This window comes from Camarhynchus parvulus, chromosome 5 (genome assembly GCF_901933205.1).
Source record: "Camarhynchus parvulus chromosome 5, STF_HiC, whole genome shotgun sequence".
In the NCBI taxonomy this organism is placed as follows: Eukaryota; Metazoa; Chordata; class Aves; order Passeriformes; family Thraupidae; genus Camarhynchus; species Camarhynchus parvulus.
The window spans coordinates 50850224-50868787 of NC_044575.1; the positions used below are offsets into that span (position 1 = coordinate 50850224).

The following is an 18564-nucleotide window of genomic DNA, read 5'->3' on the forward strand; positions in this document are numbered from 1 at the left end:
TCAGTACATACAGTGTTTAAACCCCATGCTGCTACCATGGCACTCTAGGCAGTGGGCATGTTCCCGTGCAATTTAAATGGCTACAATGTTCTTAAGCTTTTGTAGAGGATTGCTACTTCAAGTATTCTAGTAGTTCTGCTTTGGTGTACTCATAAATTTACCCCTAAGCTAATTCCCTTAATCTTAACTTCCATACTGTATTGACTGTTTTGGTTTTTTTAGGATTATATTCCAGTGGATCAAGAAGAATTGAGAGACTATGTGAAAGCTAGGCTTAAAGTCTTTTATGAAGAAGAACTTGATGTCCCACTTGTCCTGTTCAATGAAGTCTTGGATCATGTGTTAAGAATTGACCGGTAAGTTCAGACTTCCATTGCTGCTCATATAAGCAGTATGTAGAGTTACTCTAAACCAGAATAGCCTCAGAACAGAGTAAGAATGGAGCATGGTTTCATTGATGTCTATAGAAAATATACTGCCAGCCTCTAGATAGCAGGATCCTGTCTGGAAAGGTGTGTCAGTTTTGGTACTAACTTGTAGCTTAGATGTTCTAGGAAATGCTTCAGTAAGTTGCTAACACTTATCAATCACACTTGATTGTGTTCTTTTTCAGAATCTTCCGTCAGCCACAGGGCCACTTGCTGCTAATTGGAGTCAGTGGAGCAGGGAAAACAACCCTGTCAAGATTTGTTGCCTGGATGAATGGTTTGAGTGTCTACCAAATCAAGGTTGGTATGCTAAGTTTACTTCTAAAATCCTGTAAGTCAAAACTCCCACCTATATATTGACTCCTAAATTCCCATTAAAAGCTAAACCAAAATGTTAATGACCAATGTAAACTCTTACCAGGTTCACAGAAAATACACAGGTGAAGATTTTGATGAAGACCTCAGGACAGTATTGAGACGCTCTGGCTGCAAAAATGAAAAAATAGCTTTTATTATGGATGAGTCAAACGTCTTGGATTCTGGATTCCTGGAGAGAATGAACACTCTCCTAGCCAATGGAGAGGTAAGAAGATTTTAAATAAATATTTTTGCAACCTTTAAATAAACCTTTTTGCAACCATAAGCTACGACAAAACTTATCTTTTGAATTAGGTTCCTGGTCTCTTTGAAGGAGATGAATATGCAACCCTCATGACTCAGTGTAAAGAAGGAGCACAGAAAGAGGGTTTAATGTTAGATTCACATGAGGAGCTCTACAAATGGTTTACCAGCCAAGTTATTCGTAATCTCCATGTAGTGTTCACTATGAATCCATCTTCTGAGGGCCTGAAGGACAGGGCAGCTACCTCTCCTGCACTCTTCAACAGGTAATTGCTGCATATTCCAACATATTTTACAGGTACCATTAAAACACTGCTTTTGGAGAAGTCTTCACAAATGCTTTGTATTTCAGGTGTGTCCTGAACTGGTTTGGAGACTGGTCAACTGAAGCACTGTACCAGGTTGGCAAAGAGTTCACAAGCAAAATGGATCTTGAGAAACCAAATTACATTGTGCCTGATTACATGCCAGTTGTGTATGATAAGCTGCCACAACCACCATCACACAGGGAGGCTATTGTTAATAGCTGTGTGTTTGTTCATCAGACTCTTCACCAGGTATGTTATTACACTGCTTAACTTACACTTACCTCTAGGCCATGGCATCATTCACCAGTTTCCTGAAAACTATGATCCTTGGCATCCAGATAAATTTTAAAACAGTGCATACTCTACAACACTTTATTCCCTCAAGGCTAATGCTCGGCTGGCAAAACGAGGAGGCAGAACCATGGCAATCACACCACGCCACTATCTGGACTTCATCAACCATTACGCCAACTTGTTCAATGAGAAACGAAGTGAACTGGAGGAACAGCAAATGCATCTCAATGTTGGTCTCAGAAAAATCAAGGAAACAGTTGATCAGGTATGTATTCTTAAAACTTTGCCCTCTGTAAAGCTGGAGTGAGTAAATAGATCTCAATGCTCAATATGAATTCTCTCTTCCATCTTGCAATTGATCTTAGGTGGAGGAATTGCGGCGTGACCTAAGAATAAAGAGTCAGGAGCTTGAGGTAAAAAATGCAGCAGCCAATGACAAGTTGAAAAAGATGGTGAAAGACCAACAGGAAGCTGAGAAGAAAAAGGTAAAAATTCTTGTTAAATCTCTGTGCATTGTAACTATTTTATTTACAAAACAGAGGCTACAGACCAAGTACTGGAAGAATTTCAGCTTCTAAAAAGCAGTATTTTTGTCTGTGAAATTTCCTTACAGGTTATGAGCCAGGAGATTCAGGAACAGCTGCACAAGCAGCAGGAGGTCATTGCAGACAAGCAGATGAGTGTGAAAGAAGATCTTGACAAGGTGGAGCCTGCTGTCATTGAAGCTCAGAATGGTATGTTAGCACCTCAAGAGATCACACTGTTGTCTTGGATCTAAAACTGGTCTATGGGAATGTGTTTTCTTGTTGTCTAGGTTGATCCTATCTAATAAAAGTGTAGGCTCATATCATGGGGCTGAACAGAGTTGAAGAAATCCCTTTTAAATTCACAGTCTTTGAGCTGTTGTTTTGTGCCTTTTTTTTCTTGTGTGTAATAGTACCAATCTGATTCTTGATACTTCTTCTATGGCTTGTGGCTTAATTTCTGGCAGTCCAGCTGTAGAAAAACCAGTGATGCCTTGCTGCTGAACAGACAGCATACAGTCAACCTGCCCGTTTTTTAAACTATGTAGACAAATCACAGTTTGAGTGAATCATTTTTAGACAGCAAAGTCCTGTGCCCATTCGGCAAATTGACATTCATTGATGTGTGTCTTGTAATATAGTAGTTACTCAGTAGTATCTGCTTCTCTAATAACCTCATATTCCTATGTAGAATCTTGAAGCATTTTTATAAATCCAGGGTACTCTGTGGGGCTTTGCTAACTGTTTGTTTTCTTCCCAATCAACACTCTTCATCTTTGTGGCACTGGTTAGCTGTGAAGTCAATAAAGAAGCAGCACCTGGTAGAGGTGCGTTCCATGGCTAATCCCCCTGCAGCAGTGAAGCTGGCCCTGGAGTCCATCTGCCTGCTGTTAGGTGAAAGCACCACTGACTGGAAACAAATACGTTCCATCATCATGAGAGAGAACTTCATTCCAACCATTGTTAACTTCTCTGCTGAGGAAATCAGGTGAAGTGCAACTGTGAGATATTTATGTGAACAAACAATTTACAAAGAACAGAGGGTCTTAACTGGACTTTCCTCTGTGTAATTGCTTTGGTAGCATTTGACTTCTTTTGACATCAGCTTATTGCACATGGTGAACATGCAGGTGGTACAGGAAATAGACTGCTGAAGCCAAGGTGTATCATGAAAAGGCAAAGCAGCTGTTTGTTGTGTGACTTAATGGCATGGTTGCAAAGCAGTGTGTTGGTGTCCAAAGCCACAGTCAGCTGTAAGTCTTTTTGCAGCAGTAACGGACCAGGCTGCTGAGGGCTTTATTCAGTTTAGGAGGTCAGCTTCCTAGCTGGCTCTAACTGTGAGCAGAAGGTCGGGCTAGAGACATCTAAATTCCCTTCCAGCTCCAGAGTTGAGCAGTTTGTGAATGACTAATCTTAAAATATTGTTAAATTTTTTATCACCTTTAAGCTGTAGTTTCTCAAACAACATGTTGAGCATCCCAGCTACTACTCAGCAAAACTGACAGGAAATGTTTCTTGGCAGCTATGGAAGGCAGGCTAGATAAAGGGATACTGAGCACCTGTGTGCTGACATAATGTATTCATGCTGTCTGTATAAATTTTTCCCTTGCAGTGATGCCATCCGGGAGAAGATGAAGAAAAACTACCTGTCAAATCCAAGTTACAACTATGAAATTGTAAACAGAGCATCACTGGCCTGTGGACCTATGGTGAAATGGGCAATTGCACAGGTAAAGTCAGCTTGAGGAAGCAAAGGCAAGGTGAAAAGAGTGAGCCAGAAGGCACATAGCAATGTCTAAAGGCTCTGAATTTGCCTTTATTCAGCTGAGTATTGCAAGCTATTTTGCCTCAAAGAAATGGGGTACATGGTTTAGATGAAAGCTAATGGGATATATATAGTGCCATGCCAGAGAATTATTGGCCAGTTGTGATACAGCCTCTGCACTGAAAAACTTTAGGTTTACAGTGAACACTGGTGGATACATTCTGTATGCGATGTCATTCTGTAGGACAAGACAGTTGTCCAGTGGAACATGCAGTGCAGTCCTCTTAATGAGACTGCATTTGTCTTGCCTCAGAGTAAGGCAGACTTTTAAGTTTCCTGAAGGAATAGGCTTTGGGAATCTTACCCCTAGAATGAGGTATCCAAAAATGATTTTACTTGCCTGTTGGTGTTCCAATACAGCAAAATTCTTGGCTTGTTAAAACTCTGCCTGCTTGTTATGGCATGATCTAGAGAGACTGTTTAACTTGAATCTTGCCAACAGGCCCTGTCCTAATTGTTCTGTGGCTTAACTTTACTGACTTCACTGCTGAGAAGGGCAGATTAGCCCAGTACTGCCATGAACACCCCATTGAATATTTATGTAAAACAATGCTGTGCACTTCTTAATGGGATCTGAACCTTTTGAATGACTTTGTAAATCTACATCAGTACAAGGATCTTGCCAAAAGCAATTACTTATGTATCTGTGCTTAGTTTAAACTAGAGTCCTAGGGATTGATAAACAATACTAAGTTTCTCTTTAGTAGTTATTAATTCTTACACAGGTCAGAAGTACATAACTTTGAAAAGATGCAGTTGATAGTGTATACCTGAAAGCTGTGGTTCCTGTTAACATGTCATTTTAGAAAATGTAAAGGTTCTATTTTCCATTTGCAGCTGAACTATGCTGACATGTTGAAAAGAGTGGAACCTCTACGCAATGAACTGCAGAAGCTGGAGGATGATGCCAAAGACAACCAGCAGAAAGCAAATGAAGTGGAGCAGATGATTCGTGACCTTGAGGCCAGTATTGCCCGTTACAAAGAGGAATATGCAGTTCTGATTTCGGAGGCTCAAGCTATTAAGGCAGACTTGGCTGCTGTTGAAGCAAAAGTAAGACTTCATATACCAATAATTTTTCATTCTTTGATCTTTGACAGTCTGAAATTGAATTGATCTTTGAATTTGAGAGTGGACCTGGTTGCTTCCCCTGTGCAGTGCATTTGAGCTGTTTCATCTTTGGGTGTCATGAGGCTTCTCAAGAAGCCTGTTGGGCTGGCAACTCACGTTGCTACTTTATTAACAAGACAGTTCTCATAAGGTGTAAAATATATAGAAAGCCTTTGAAAACAGGCATGGATGTAGTGGGATTGTAATGTCTTAACTGGACTTCAAGGAGAGGAGTATGGATTTCTCTATGTACTTGATCTCATCATTAGTATGTTGCTACTCTACTTGTACTTAGCACTTCTAAGTTCCTCAAGGTAACCATTAGAATCAACTTAATAAATTAGCACTGAAGAGCCCCAAATTTATCTCTTTCTGAGCTTTTAAATTTAACTTGGGCCTTGAGTCAGAATTTAAGAGTTGTGAGAGATTTGTAATATGAGAACATTTCATCATCTAAAGAATCTACCTTCACCACTTATTTCTAGGTAAACCGTAGCACAGCTCTTCTGAAGAGTCTTTCTGCTGAACGTGAAAGATGGGAGAAGACAAGTGAAACTTTCAAAAACCAGATGTCCACTATTGCAGGAGACTGTTTACTTTCAGGAGCTTTTATTGCCTACGCTGGCTACTTTGATCAGCAGATGCGTCAGAATCTCTTCACTACATGGTCTCACCATTTGCAGCAAGCAAATATCCAGGTAAAGATACAGTCATGATAATTAACCGTGAATTGATTTACTGCAGGAGTTAACCTTTAGGATTGCTAGGTGATGAATGGAACTGTTGGAAAGCTGTTGCAGCTTTGTATAGAGCTGCATTTACTTAAAATGTCTTCACCAGCTGGTTGGAGAATGTCAAGTTAATATTTAACTTTGTTTCCTTCCTGCAGTTCCGCACAGACATCGCAAGGACCGAGTACCTTTCCAACGCCGATGAGCGGCTGCGCTGGCAGGCGAGTTCCCTGCCTGCAGATGACCTGTGCACAGAGAATGCCATCATGCTCAAACGCTTCAACAGGTACTTCATTCTAAGATGTGAAGTTCCTAAGCAACATTCTTGCAGCAGGCAGGGTTTGCACCTATTGAATCACAGCAGCTCCTGCAAAGCACAGTTTCACTGGGGTGTGAAGCTCTTATGTTCATAAAAGCTTCTCAACCATGTGTAAACGTAAAAACTTTCATCCACCCTTCCTTGCCTTTTTTGCTTGGCTGTTAAATAAGTTGGCTTGAACTATTTTGATATTTGAGCTATTTTGTTGCCCAAATACAAACTTATCTTTCAAAACTGAAATGAGTCATTAAACGTGCCTCAACTTAGTGAAGGAATAAACAAGGTTTTAGAGGTGAGACTAATAATGCAATGTAAATTCATAAAACTGCTTAGACACTGTCTGCAGTCAAAACCTAGCTAATGAAAGTGTTTTATTATTAACTTAAGGTATCCGTTGATCATCGATCCCTCTGGGCAAGCTACAGAGTTTATCATGAATGAATATAAAGACCGTAAGATAACTCGCACAAGCTTCTTGGATGATGCTTTCAGAAAGAACTTGGAAAGTGCCTTGAGATTTGGTAACCCACTTCTTGTTCAGGTTAGTGGCATGACTGTGTAGAAGCTATTTAAATTCTTGAATTCTGTCCTATGTTTTAGAAAAGTTTTCAGTTGTTCTCTTGCATGTTACTAACATGCAAGCGACTTTATTTTCATTTTACAATTTAACAAGTAAACTAGTAATACATGTGGTGCTAGTCCTGAGAAGAATTAGTGAGCTAAAAAATCAGAAGAAGGTATTTCCTTTTCCACCATTTCAAGATGAAATTCTTTTATTTCGAAATGATCTTTCCACACTCTAAAATTACTTACAACCTGCGTGTCTGTTCCTTTGTTTTTATGTGCTTTCTCTAGTCATAGATAATGGCAACTAATACGGTTAGTTATCTAGAATTAAATCTGCTCTGAATATCAGGGAGAAATTTCAGTAATATGAAGAAATAGGCAGCTATAGGAATAATTGAGTTTCACTTGAAATGGGTATGTTTTTCACTTCTTAGTATGGAAATGGAAAAGATCAGTAACTGTTGCTTGTGCTGTTTAGAATAGGCCTTACCTGCAGTAGAGCTAACAAAATTGCAGTCACTAATAATACTTCCCTTCTGTACCTGTGTAGCTCAACTACACATCTAAAGTGCAGATGCCTTCTGAATGTGATCCCTATTCCAAACCAACTGCCAATTGTTTGCTTACCAGACTTTTAAGCCCCTCTTGGACTGGGAGTTTTAGCTTGAGCCATTTGCAAGCAATAGTCTTTAACACATCTGTCTTTCTAGGATGTGGAGAGCTATGACCCAGTTCTGAATCCTGTTCTGAATCGTGAAGTCCGAAGAACTGGAGGCAGAGTTCTGATTACTCTGGGAGACCAAGACATTGATTTGTCACCATCCTTCGTTATCTTCCTTTCCACCAGAGATCCAACAGTAAGTAAAATCAAAAGCAGCCCTGTTTGTAGAAATGGCATGTGAAGAGAGCTGAGAAAACTTTTTCATGTTTCCTGTGACAGGTTGAATTCCCACCAGACCTCTGCTCTCGTGTTACATTTGTGAACTTCACAGTAACTCGCAGCAGCTTGCAGAGCCAGTGTCTGAATGAAGTCCTGAAAGCTGAAAGACCAGATGTTGATGAAAAACGCTCTGACCTCCTCAAGCTTCAGGGTATGTTTGCCAAAATTAACTTCCTCGTGTTCTAAAAGAATACAGTGGGTTTACTCTAAGAGCACACAGTGCTCTTATCTTCATACTCTTTTTTTCAGGATGCCCAATGGCAAAATACACACAATTCACATAATTCTTTAACATATCTGTACAAGATGTATGTATGACTTTTTTTTCTTCTAATTAAGGTGAATTTCAGCTGCGCCTACGTCAGCTGGAAAAATCCCTACTCCAAGCACTTAATGAAGTGAAGGGACGTATCCTGGATGATGACACCATCATTACTACACTTGAGAACCTGAAGAAGGAAGCAGCAGAGGTCACCAGAAAAGTAGAAGAGACTGATATTGTCATGCAAGAAGTGGAGACTGTTTCCCAGCAGTACTTGCCTCTTTCTACAGCATGCAGCAGTATCTACTTTACCATGGAGTCACTGAAACAGGTAGGTTGAGTTCTTCCTCTCAGGAGCTTTGAGTGTTTACTGGTCTAAGCTAAATAGGCATTGCCAATTATTGCGGTTTGGTAGACATACTCTGTAGGTTATCAAACAGCAGGATTGTGGAGAGAAAAAATAAACTCTCTTCTCTTTCAGATACATTTCCTGTACCAGTACTCCCTCCAGTTTTTCTTGGACATCTATCACAATGTCTTGTATGAGAACCCAAATCTGAAGGGAATTACAGACCATACTCATCGTCTCTCAATCATCACAAAGGATCTCTTTCAGGTTCCAATTTTTAATTAATAAATTTAATTCTTTAATAATTTTTGAAGGGTCAGAGTTCAAAGCTTCTTACACTACTACTATGTTTTGTTCCTAGGTGGCCTTCAACCGAGTGGCGCGTGGCATGCTGCACCAGGATCACATAACATTTGCCATGTTGTTGGCCCGGATCAAGCTGAAAGGCACTATTGGGTAAATGTTTTCTTGCTTCACTTTAGTTGAAGAAGGGAGGGCTGTCTTGAAGGCATCTAGCTAAAGTCTTCTTTTCCCTTAACATTAGGGAGCCTACATATGATGCAGAATTCCAGCACTTCTTGAGAGGGAAGGAGATTGTACTAAACACTGCATCTCTCCCCAAAATCAATGGTTTGACTGTAGAGCAAACAGAGGCCATGATGAGGTTGAGCTGCCTTCCTGCATTTAAGGACCTTGTTTCAAAAGTTCAAGCTGATGAGGTGAGTGTTGCCTAGGGTCTGTCTCTCCACTGAACTATCTTGTTAAGCTTTTCAGGTGTCTGCTTGAAAAGCTTCATGCTTACAAACAAGCTCTCCTGCTGTGGAAAGGGAAGTCCTGAAGATTGACTAGTTGTAGTTCTGGAAATGAATGTTATTACTTCCCTCATAACCCAGCTGTGAAACTTGTGAAGACCAGCACTGTTCATCATTCAGAAACAGTTTTACCATGCCTCTGGCTTTGTGGTTGGCCTGCTTTGATTCCTATGGTACCAGAAAGTGTGACACTGCCTGTATTTTGCTGCATCACTATTGTGTGATAATTATGCAGTAGAGGGGAGCAGCCTCAGCCACACATAACTTCATTATGGTGGGCTCTTGAACATGCCTAAGTGGAATCAATTCGGATAGTACTCAGCTGCTGAATGCTTCACCTTCTCATGACTGAAGTGTTCAAAGAGTAATGCATCTTTGTCTTGACTGTGAAACTGTATGTCATAAATTACATCCATATCTTAAATAGTACCCATTTGGTTTGCCCTGCCTAATTTTTATATTAGAAGTTGAATTCTCTTTACTACATCTAATTTTTCTCAAACTGTTCAGCCTGGGGTAAAATAACTTACAGCTTGGCCTGGGACTTGATAAAGATCTGTAGAATCAGGTGTGCTGGAGGCTATCAGTGAAATTATTTGGCACATCTAAAGATAGGATAATAGACAAAGTGTAATTTGAGTTTTACATATCCTTGCTGTATGTTTCTGATATCTTGAAAGTCAACTTCAGGTTTTTTACATTTTTTTTTCAATACAGCAATTCTGTATCTGGCTGGACAGCAGTTCCCCAGAACAGACTGTACCATACCTGTGGACTGAAGAAAAACCTGCAAGTAAGTGAATGTGCACTGTCATCCATATCAGTCCTACTGTACTGATCCAAGTAGTTACTATGATTTTAAAAGCAATTCTAAAGTAGAATTTAAATTTGGACCTTAATGGTTGAGAAAATCATAAGGTTGGGATTGTATAAGAACTTCAAGTCTAGTGGGTTTGGTTCTGGGTTGTTTTGGAGTTTTTTGGGAGGTTTATTTGTTTTCACTGGATTTTTTTAAACCAAACTGTTAGAAGCAGTAGTGACTGCACTTGGTTGCTGCACCTTAACCTGTGATCTGGTCTCCCACTGAGGATGAAACATAATTCTACAATCTCATTAGATTGCATAATAGTTTGGATTAACCTTAGTCATTGCCAATCTGGAGATATCTCAGTACTCTAAAAAGCTCAAAGACAGATCTTCTGAGGACAGAGCTGGCCTAGTAGAGTTTTAGACCTGCAGTTGTACCTAAGCATGAGGTTAGCTCTTGCTACATTAGTTGTCAGTGCTGATTTTTCAAGAGTGAGAACTTGGGGGTAACTGTTGCCCTTCGGTTCCTCCCCTGTCTGAAAGGTAACTTCAGGAAGTGTTGCTGTCTTTGATCATTCCATGCTCATTCCTGTCACTTTCTAAATTAAGGATTCTAAGCTCATATTTACTAGCTGCTTATTGAAGCTGCTGGAGCATTAACTGAAACAGCTCTAGGTTATCTACCCCTGTCCATGCTAGTCAAGCATTTTGTGAGTGAGAAGATGTGAAAAGATCTATTGTCCCTGGAAATGAAAATCACTCATGTCAATAATTCTAGCCTGTAGATTTTGTAAACCAGCTGAAGCTGCTAATTTTTTTTTAGTCGTCAAATTGAAAACAGAACATAAGCATTTCATTGAAAAGTTGCATCAGATCTTCCAAAAGGATATTAACTTTTTAAATATGTAGTCTTCAGAACAAGATGGGGAGAAATTGAATGGAGAATTGAAGAGAGGAGGGTCCATCTAATCCTGTCTCCTGTTTCCAGCTCCCATTGGACAGGCCATCCATCGCTTGCTTCTGATCCAGGCCTTCCGTCCAGATCGTTTGTTGGCCATGGCACATACCTTTGTTTCAACAAATCTTGGAGAGTCTTTCATGTCCATTATGGAGCAGCCCTTAGATCTGACACACATTGTGGATACAGAGGTAAACTGCTTGGATTTGAAATGCTTAGGGCCACCTTGCATGAGTTCCACAATGAGTTAAGCTATCCAGTGAGCATCTCTTCCACTTCCCCTTCTCTGGTATGAGGAGTGGATTGTTTTTCTTTTTTTTTAATAAAACTAAGAGTAACATAACGGTTTTAGTTGTACAGAGGGAAGAAATGCTGAGCTTACTCCATTCTCATATTTATCTAGTGATTGATTCATATCCTTTTCAACTTCTTGGAGCACAGGTGAAACCAAATACCCCTGTGCTGATGTGTTCGGTGCCTGGTTATGATGCCAGTGGTCACGTTGAAGACCTTGCAGCTGAGCAGAATACACAGATTACTTCTATTGCTATTGGTAAGAGCGTACCTTATTTCAACATCTGAGCATAAATGAAATTGTTAGCAGTAAGAGATTTAGCAACCCTTTTGTCTTTTAGGTTCTGCGGAAGGGTTTAACCAAGCAGATAAAGCAATAAACACAGCAGTGAAATCTGGAAGGTAAGTTCTATTTCATTTTCAGCTAGAATACTGCCTTGTAGAAAGGTAAAAGGGGGAAGTTTATTGGTTAAAGAGATAAAACTGTGAGTAAAACAAAAGAGTAGGCCTGTTTTTGGAATTTAAGTTTGTAATAGCAAGCACATCTGTTTAAATATTTTCAGGAGAAGTAGGTTGTACCTGAAAAACAAGAAAGTTACATCATTTACAGTAGATAGTAACTGATTCTATGTAGAAGGCAAGTTTAAAAGAGGGAGGAAAATCTGTAGCATTGATACATTCTGTTGCTCTTTGTGATGATCACAGCCAGGATCCATAAGCTGTTCGTTAAAAAACACTTGTTCTGTTTCAAAAATTCACAGATGGGTAATGCTGAAGAATGTTCACCTGGCTCCTGGCTGGCTCATGCAACTAGAAAAGAAACTACATTCCCTGCAACCCCATGCTTGCTTCAGACTCTTCCTTACCATGGAGATTAATCCAAAGGTAATGGTGATTTAAAATTTGGTTGTTTTGCAGAGTAACTGGCTTGCAGAGCTAAGAGTGCTCCACAGAGAAGGTCCTCTCATGACTGTCTTCTGCAGTAAAAAAGAAGGAAAATACACACCTATCAGGGCAGTTATTATCCTTGCTTTCTGATGGACTGAACTGTAACTGTAAAGTTGATACTGTTCCTTTTGCTGATTCCCCTAATCTCCAAAAGAAAGGCAGTACTTCATGTGCTCACCATGAGGTTTTGAAGCTAATGCAAACTCTGCTGGGATTTAATTTAGTGAAGGCTGAAGCAGCTGGATTTGAGCTTATTGATCTTCTCTAGGTGCCAGTGAATTTGTTACGGGCCGGCCGGATCTTCGTGTTTGAGCCTCCTCCTGGTGTAAAGGCAAACATGCTGAGGACCTTCAGTAGCATTCCAGTTTCTAGGATGTGCAAGGTGAGGCTGTGGTTTGTCTTGATGAAACTAAATGGATGAACATGTTTGTTGAAATCTACCTTAGATGATAAAACCTGAGATATTAAGATGTACTTGAAGTGTTTTTTCTCTCCTCACCCAAGCAAAGTAGTAGTTGCTTTTTCTGTTGGTGGAATGTATTCAGTTTCAGTAGCAATCTAGCATTAAATCTGATACTTTCTAGTCTTTTAGCAGGCTTTGGTTTTATCAGTTCACTTGAGTGACAGTTGTTTGGTTTTGTGCTGTTTTTTTCTCCCCACTTCTAGTCTCCAAATGAGCGTGCTCGTTTGTATTTCCTCCTTGCCTGGTTCCATGCCATTATCCAAGAGCGCCTGCGCTATGCTCCCTTGGGCTGGTCCAAGAAGTATGAGTTTGGAGAGTCTGATCTGAGATCTGCCTGTGACACAGTGGATACCTGGCTGGATGATACAGCAAAGGCAAGTAGTGTTGTGTGCTTAAGCACAGGTGGCAAATTACTTTGGATCTTCACTGAAACAGTCTGTTCTGGAAAAATTAAGGAAGTTAAATAAGTAGGCACAAAAAACCTGTTTGGTAATTTAACAATTGTTTCCTGCTAATTATAGGGTCGCCAGAACATTTCCCCTGATAAGATCCCCTGGTCTGCACTGAAGACACTGATGGCCCAATCTATCTATGGAGGTCGTATCGATAATGAATTTGATCAGCGTTTGTTAAACACTTTCTTGGAACGTCTGTTCACCACCTTAAGTTTTGACAGTGAATTCAAACTGGCTTGCAAGGTTGATGGACACAAAGATATTCAGATGCCAGATGGAATCAGGTATCATTTTTTCCTTATCCTGATCTCTTATGTACGACTTTTTTTTTAATTAGAAAACTGTACACAAAGAAAGAAAAAACCAAGCTCATAACTTGTCTTTCTGTGCTGTGTGAGTATCTGTCTCAGGCAAAGCATTACCTTGGCATTCTAGCAGAGGAAACCCTTTAATGAATATTAAAACTCTGCCTTGCAGGCGTGAAGAGTTTGTCCAGTGGGTTGAGATGCTCCCAGATACACAAACACCATCATGGCTGGGACTGCCAAATAATGCAGAGAAAGTTCTTCTCACCACACAAGGTAAATCCAGAACTTAGCAATGTCTTCCATAGAGTACCAGGCCACCATTTTAACTAAAAAGCAGAAGAAAAATACAAGTTTTGCTAAAGAGTTGATAGCTTTCTCCTTCTCCCTCAACATAATTGGTTTTGGAGTAATCCAAAAACTGACCAGGAGCCTGTGAATCAAAAAAAGCCAGTTACATTTAGTCTTCCAGATGGCAAGCTCCTATCTTGATTCTGGAAAGCTTTATTGTAAGCTTCTGGAGTCACCTACAGCTGGGCAGTTCTGAATCTTAGGTTTAGACTTGGAATAATGGAAAGTCCTGGTTCTTACCTATAGTGGGATGTTGTAACCTTGATGCCACTGCTTCTCTAACAGCAAATCTTCTGTTTTAGGCATAGATATGATCAGTAAAATGCTGAAAATGCAGATGCTGGAGGATGAGGATGATCTGGCTTATGCAGAAACTGAGAAGAAGACAAGAACTGATTCTACATCAGATGGACGCCCAGCCTGGATGAGAACACTGCATACCACAGCCTCTAACTGGCTTCACCTTATCCCACAAACTCTAAACCATCTGAAGCGGACTGTGGAAAACATTAAAGTAAGAACTATGTTTTATTTAATGGGGGCATAGGAAAAGCACAAGTTCAGGTGCATTGTGATTTGGAAGTACCAGCTACACTGCTGAGGGGTCAATGGAACCTGGGTCAATGCTGATTTTGAGTGCCATAGCCATGTAATGACCTGCTAGGTTTCTTGAAATGCTCCTAAAACTTGGTTTATATCTTTTGGGTAGCATTTGAAGAAATGCAATGGCAAATAGTCTAGCCAGACAGTCTGCATTAATTGTTCAAATGTGACTTCTACTTTCTGGCTTCTTCAAGGAAGAGGAGATTGTTTGTTGTAAAACAGCTTCTGTAATCACTTTCTGCACCACAGGCTGCATCTTCCTGATCAGTGCTTGTAGTCAGAGTGTTACTGCTCCATCCACTCAGAATTTGGAGGTTGTTTTTTGCAGCAGTTTTCCAGCAAGAACTTTGATCTGTGGCTTACTTTAAATGTTTTGACCATCAGGATCCTCTGTTCCGGTTCTTTGAGAGAGAGGTGAAAATGGGAGCTAAGCTGCTCCAGGATGTTCGTCAGGACCTGGCAGACGTGGTTCAAGTGTGTGAGGGGAAAAAGAAACAAACCAACTATTTGCGTACACTGATAAATGAGCTGGTGAAAGGTACGGCAGTTCAAACCAGCATCTCCAGGGCTCTCTTTGCTGCTTGCACTCTGTAAGAGGCTGCTGTGGTCAGCAGCTTAAAAAGGAACAAAAATGGTAGAAAAATGTCGATAGACTTTGTCATTTAACACAAATAGTTCTTAAATTTGAGCATAAAATTCCCATTGGCTTGATATGAGATTCCAAGTTGAGCCTAATAATTAGGCTTTAATAATATAATAATTCAGCTTTAATAGTAATGTATTAGGCACTTTTTTTTACAATTTATATTAGCAGCTTAGTTTCTAGGCTGAAATCTTACTAAATTCTCTCAATTTCTGACTTGTGACAGAAAAAAGTTATTTTTACCACCAGATGAGCAGTATTGGTCCTATAAAATCTAGAAAATATTCAAGCTCTCTGAATTTCTTTTTAAAGATTGTACATGTGGAATTTTCACAAACATGCTGCCAGTTGTAATACATGGTGATTTGAACAAAAGCATTTTCTGAAACACAGATACTCAACCTCTTCAGCTTTTTCTAAAGAACTCAAATCTTCATGCAGAGCTGAAGATCAGATCTTGCAGTAAATAGCTGTGTGTAACTGCAGCTGCTCTTGAAGGGTGTCTGTAATTGGGTGGCATTTTAAATACAGAGTAGACCTAGAGGCCATTTGCTCTGTAATCTTTGGAAGTGTTTTCACTTACTGAAGGGCCTTTGAAAATAGAAGCTGATATTCGAGTCCAAATCTTCAAAGTTTTAATATAGTGTGTAATTTCAACCTGTATATGAACAAAACTTAATTCTAATCCCATCTTTGTAGGTATTTTGCCTCGTAGCTGGTCTCATTACACAGTGCCAGCTGGTATGACTGTTATCCAGTGGGTGTCTGACTTCAGTGAGCGCATTAAACAGCTCCAGAATATTTCCCAGGCAGCTGCATCTGGTGGAGCAAAAGAACTGAAGGTACTTTGTGCTGACTTCTCAGGGTTATTGGTGGAGCTGTGTAACTGCTTTCTGGAGTCTTCACATCAGGACTTCTGAACAGCCCCTCAGTCAATGAACTTGAGTCAGTGTTCTCTGAAATCTCTGTAAATACTGCTGAGCATCTCCTGATCACAGCGTGATGAGGCTTAGCAGGGTAACTGTGCACAGAGATCAGAGGGAGCAGTAGTATTGTGGGACAGTGGGAGACAAAGCCTTAGAGCAAAAAGCATCTTATCAGTTACACTGTGTTCCAGTAGTAGCAGGAACATTTTAATGTAAATAGATTGCTGAAGTATTTATAATAGTCATTAATTAATACTACAGCTGAAATACTTTTTTTCCCCTTTATTTTTCCCCCTTAAATAGAACATCCATGTGTGCCTGGGTGGCCTGTTTGTACCAGAGGCATATATTACTGCTACAAGACAATATGTTGCCCAGGCAAACAGTTGGTCCCTTGAAGAGCTCTGTCTTGAGGTCAATGTTACAACTACCCAGAACGCAGTCCTGGATGCCTGCAGCTTTGGAGTCACAGGTAAACTGAGCTGAAGGAAGGGAGCTTCCTCTGAAATGTTTTCAGAAGCTTCTGTATTAAATGGGCTATGTCAAATGAAAAGGATGCTGTTGTTGAAAAAGTTAAAACACAATTTCTGAAAGTATTTTCAAATTAGTTTGACATTAGTTATTAGGGAAGTACTTTCAATGCTAATAAATCTCAAGACCAGGGTCAGTATATATTGAACTGGTATTGCATAGTGTATCACCTATAACCTCTTCATTTTGCATTATGAAATACTTCTCATTTAGTGGATTTAGCCCTTAAATGATACAGAAGGAGACAGCCTTTGGATGTATGAAAGCTCTTAAAACTCTAAACTGCATTGCAATTTGCAGGCCTGAAGCTCCAGGGAGCTACGTGCAGTAACAACAAGCTGTCACTTTCAAATGCTATTTCAACCGTCCTGCCCATTACACAGCTTCGCTGGATCAAGCAGACAAATGCTGATAAAAAAGCAAATGTTGTAAGTATGATGATGAAAATATTTAGATATCCCTAGCAATTCTTTCCTAAGACTTTATGGATACTTGTACCATGCACAGCAAATCAAAATGTTGTTCTCTAATTACTCTTGGTGTCATTTGGCATCTGATTTCAGGGCTAGCAGCAAACAGACCTAGTGCTGACTCTGTCTTTCCTTTGTAGATAGATAAAAAGGAGAGACATCCAAAAATGCTGTTCAGTGCTGTTCAAGTCGAAACTCAAATTTATATCTATAGCAGCATCTGTAAATTTATTAGGTCTTGGGGTTTTTCCCTCATATTTTGAGTACTGGGTTATCTGAGACTAAATTCCCATCTCATTGGTACCATATAGTGTTAGAGAAACCTGTGACACTCTTCAGCTGTTTTACAGAACTCTCCTATATTCATGTTTTTCCCCAGGTTACTTTACCAGTTTATCTGAACTTCACTCGTGCTGATCTGATTTTCACCGTTGACTTTGAAATTGCCACCAAGGAAGATCCCCGCAGCTTCTATGAGCGTGGTGTTGCAGTTCTCTGCACTGAGTGAACAAATCTATTTTCACTGGTTAATGCTATAGTAAGTGTCAGTCTTCTATGTAGTGCTCACCTGTACTTTTGTAATCAGGGTAGGTTAGCAGATGGATTTGTGTCAAGTTGGCTGGAAAGGTGACAGTGCAGTGGGAAGATAGGCCAGAGAGATTTGTTTGAAGGAAGATTGAATGAGGTTTTTAGAGGGTTATTGGTAGATGTGATATTTGATGGATTATGTTATATTAAATAAAATATATATCAAAAATTTTGACCATCTATTTCTGTTAATCTAATTCTTAGTGATGATTTTGGTCTGGAAAACCTATACCCATGATCTTTGCAGAGAATAACTATGAATTGCTCTTCAAGCTAACCTCCAGTAACAGGAACCTTGGAATGTAAGTCTGTAGTACAGTAAGACACAAAACCTGACATCTGCTGTGACACTTCAGGCCTTTGCATTAATTAATTGCAATGGACTGGGTCTGACTTGAAGTAACCTGCTACAATGCATTGAGAAGCTGGAGCATCCTGAGCTAAGCTTTCTTGTCCTATTGACCACAGAGCTTCCTCTTTCTCAAATTGCTTTTATGGTGAAATATGTCCCCACATTTATGTCTCAGTAACCCAAGAGGAGGCTATTAAAGGCTTACACATTGAGTTACAATATTATTTGAGACTCTGACATGTGACCAACCGTTACTAAATTAGGAAAGCTGAGAGTTCCTGCTAATTGCTTGGGTTGCTGTAATGCTTTGGGCATTTACTTGCTTTTTCTGATCCTGAATTTGTTGGCTCAGCATTTCTAGCTTTCTGACCATCCTCTCAGCACAGCTGTCCTCTCTGACAGTGGCTGAAGTCAAGTGTTCAAAGATGTGTATGAAGAATGTGAGTACACAGCTTTCTAATCTCAAAACAGAAATCTTGGGAGCCCCTTCCTCCCCAGTTGCTCCTATGAAAGCAGGGACTTTCATCAGCTCCAGTATTTCTCTGTGATAAGGGGTTCCATAGTATAAGCCTGGACTGGGAAGAAAAATTGCTCTCTCAGCCTGCCTCACGTATTTGTTTTGGTCAGTGCTTGCTGTTTACTAAAACTGAATTCTGCTGTCTGCCCTCTCCCTACTGTTTTGCAAAGTTAATCCTTCAGATTAAACTGTCCTGCGAATCCCAGACCAGTGAATCATGTGCAGTTTAATAATCTTTGTGCAGTTCTTACCCAGCTGTGAGG

At 40.0% G+C, this 18564-nt stretch overlaps 1 protein-coding gene across 1 annotated transcript in view; it reads left to right on the plus strand.

Annotated features, from left to right (window-relative positions):
* DYNC1H1 (dynein cytoplasmic 1 heavy chain 1) overlaps window positions 1-17601 on the plus strand; it is a 44801-nt gene extending 27200 nt beyond the window's left edge. Inside the window, exons 44-78 of the mRNA XM_030950498.1 lie at window positions 223-356; window positions 614-728; window positions 850-1011; window positions 1101-1315; window positions 1402-1606; window positions 1743-1916; window positions 2017-2136; window positions 2265-2385; window positions 2968-3163; window positions 3788-3905; window positions 4838-5053; window positions 5596-5808; window positions 6000-6127; window positions 6548-6701; window positions 7438-7584; window positions 7668-7818; window positions 8007-8260; window positions 8411-8545; window positions 8640-8734; window positions 8823-8997; window positions 9808-9883; window positions 10886-11046; window positions 11297-11408; window positions 11491-11551; window positions 11911-12034; window positions 12366-12479; window positions 12764-12934; window positions 13082-13299; window positions 13493-13596; window positions 13974-14185; window positions 14659-14812; window positions 15617-15759; window positions 16147-16315; window positions 16675-16802; window positions 17224-17601. Coding sequence (XP_030806358.1) covers window positions 223-356; window positions 614-728; window positions 850-1011; window positions 1101-1315; window positions 1402-1606; window positions 1743-1916; window positions 2017-2136; window positions 2265-2385; window positions 2968-3163; window positions 3788-3905; window positions 4838-5053; window positions 5596-5808; window positions 6000-6127; window positions 6548-6701; window positions 7438-7584; window positions 7668-7818; window positions 8007-8260; window positions 8411-8545; window positions 8640-8734; window positions 8823-8997; window positions 9808-9883; window positions 10886-11046; window positions 11297-11408; window positions 11491-11551; window positions 11911-12034; window positions 12366-12479; window positions 12764-12934; window positions 13082-13299; window positions 13493-13596; window positions 13974-14185; window positions 14659-14812; window positions 15617-15759; window positions 16147-16315; window positions 16675-16802; window positions 17224-17352 — 5304 coding nt within the window. The 3' untranslated portion in view covers window positions 17353-17601. The remainder of the gene's footprint in view (window positions 1-222; window positions 357-613; window positions 729-849; window positions 1012-1100; window positions 1316-1401; window positions 1607-1742; window positions 1917-2016; window positions 2137-2264; window positions 2386-2967; window positions 3164-3787; window positions 3906-4837; window positions 5054-5595; window positions 5809-5999; window positions 6128-6547; window positions 6702-7437; window positions 7585-7667; window positions 7819-8006; window positions 8261-8410; window positions 8546-8639; window positions 8735-8822; window positions 8998-9807; window positions 9884-10885; window positions 11047-11296; window positions 11409-11490; window positions 11552-11910; window positions 12035-12365; window positions 12480-12763; window positions 12935-13081; window positions 13300-13492; window positions 13597-13973; window positions 14186-14658; window positions 14813-15616; window positions 15760-16146; window positions 16316-16674; window positions 16803-17223) is intronic.
* Window positions 17602-18564: the final 963 nt, after the last annotated feature.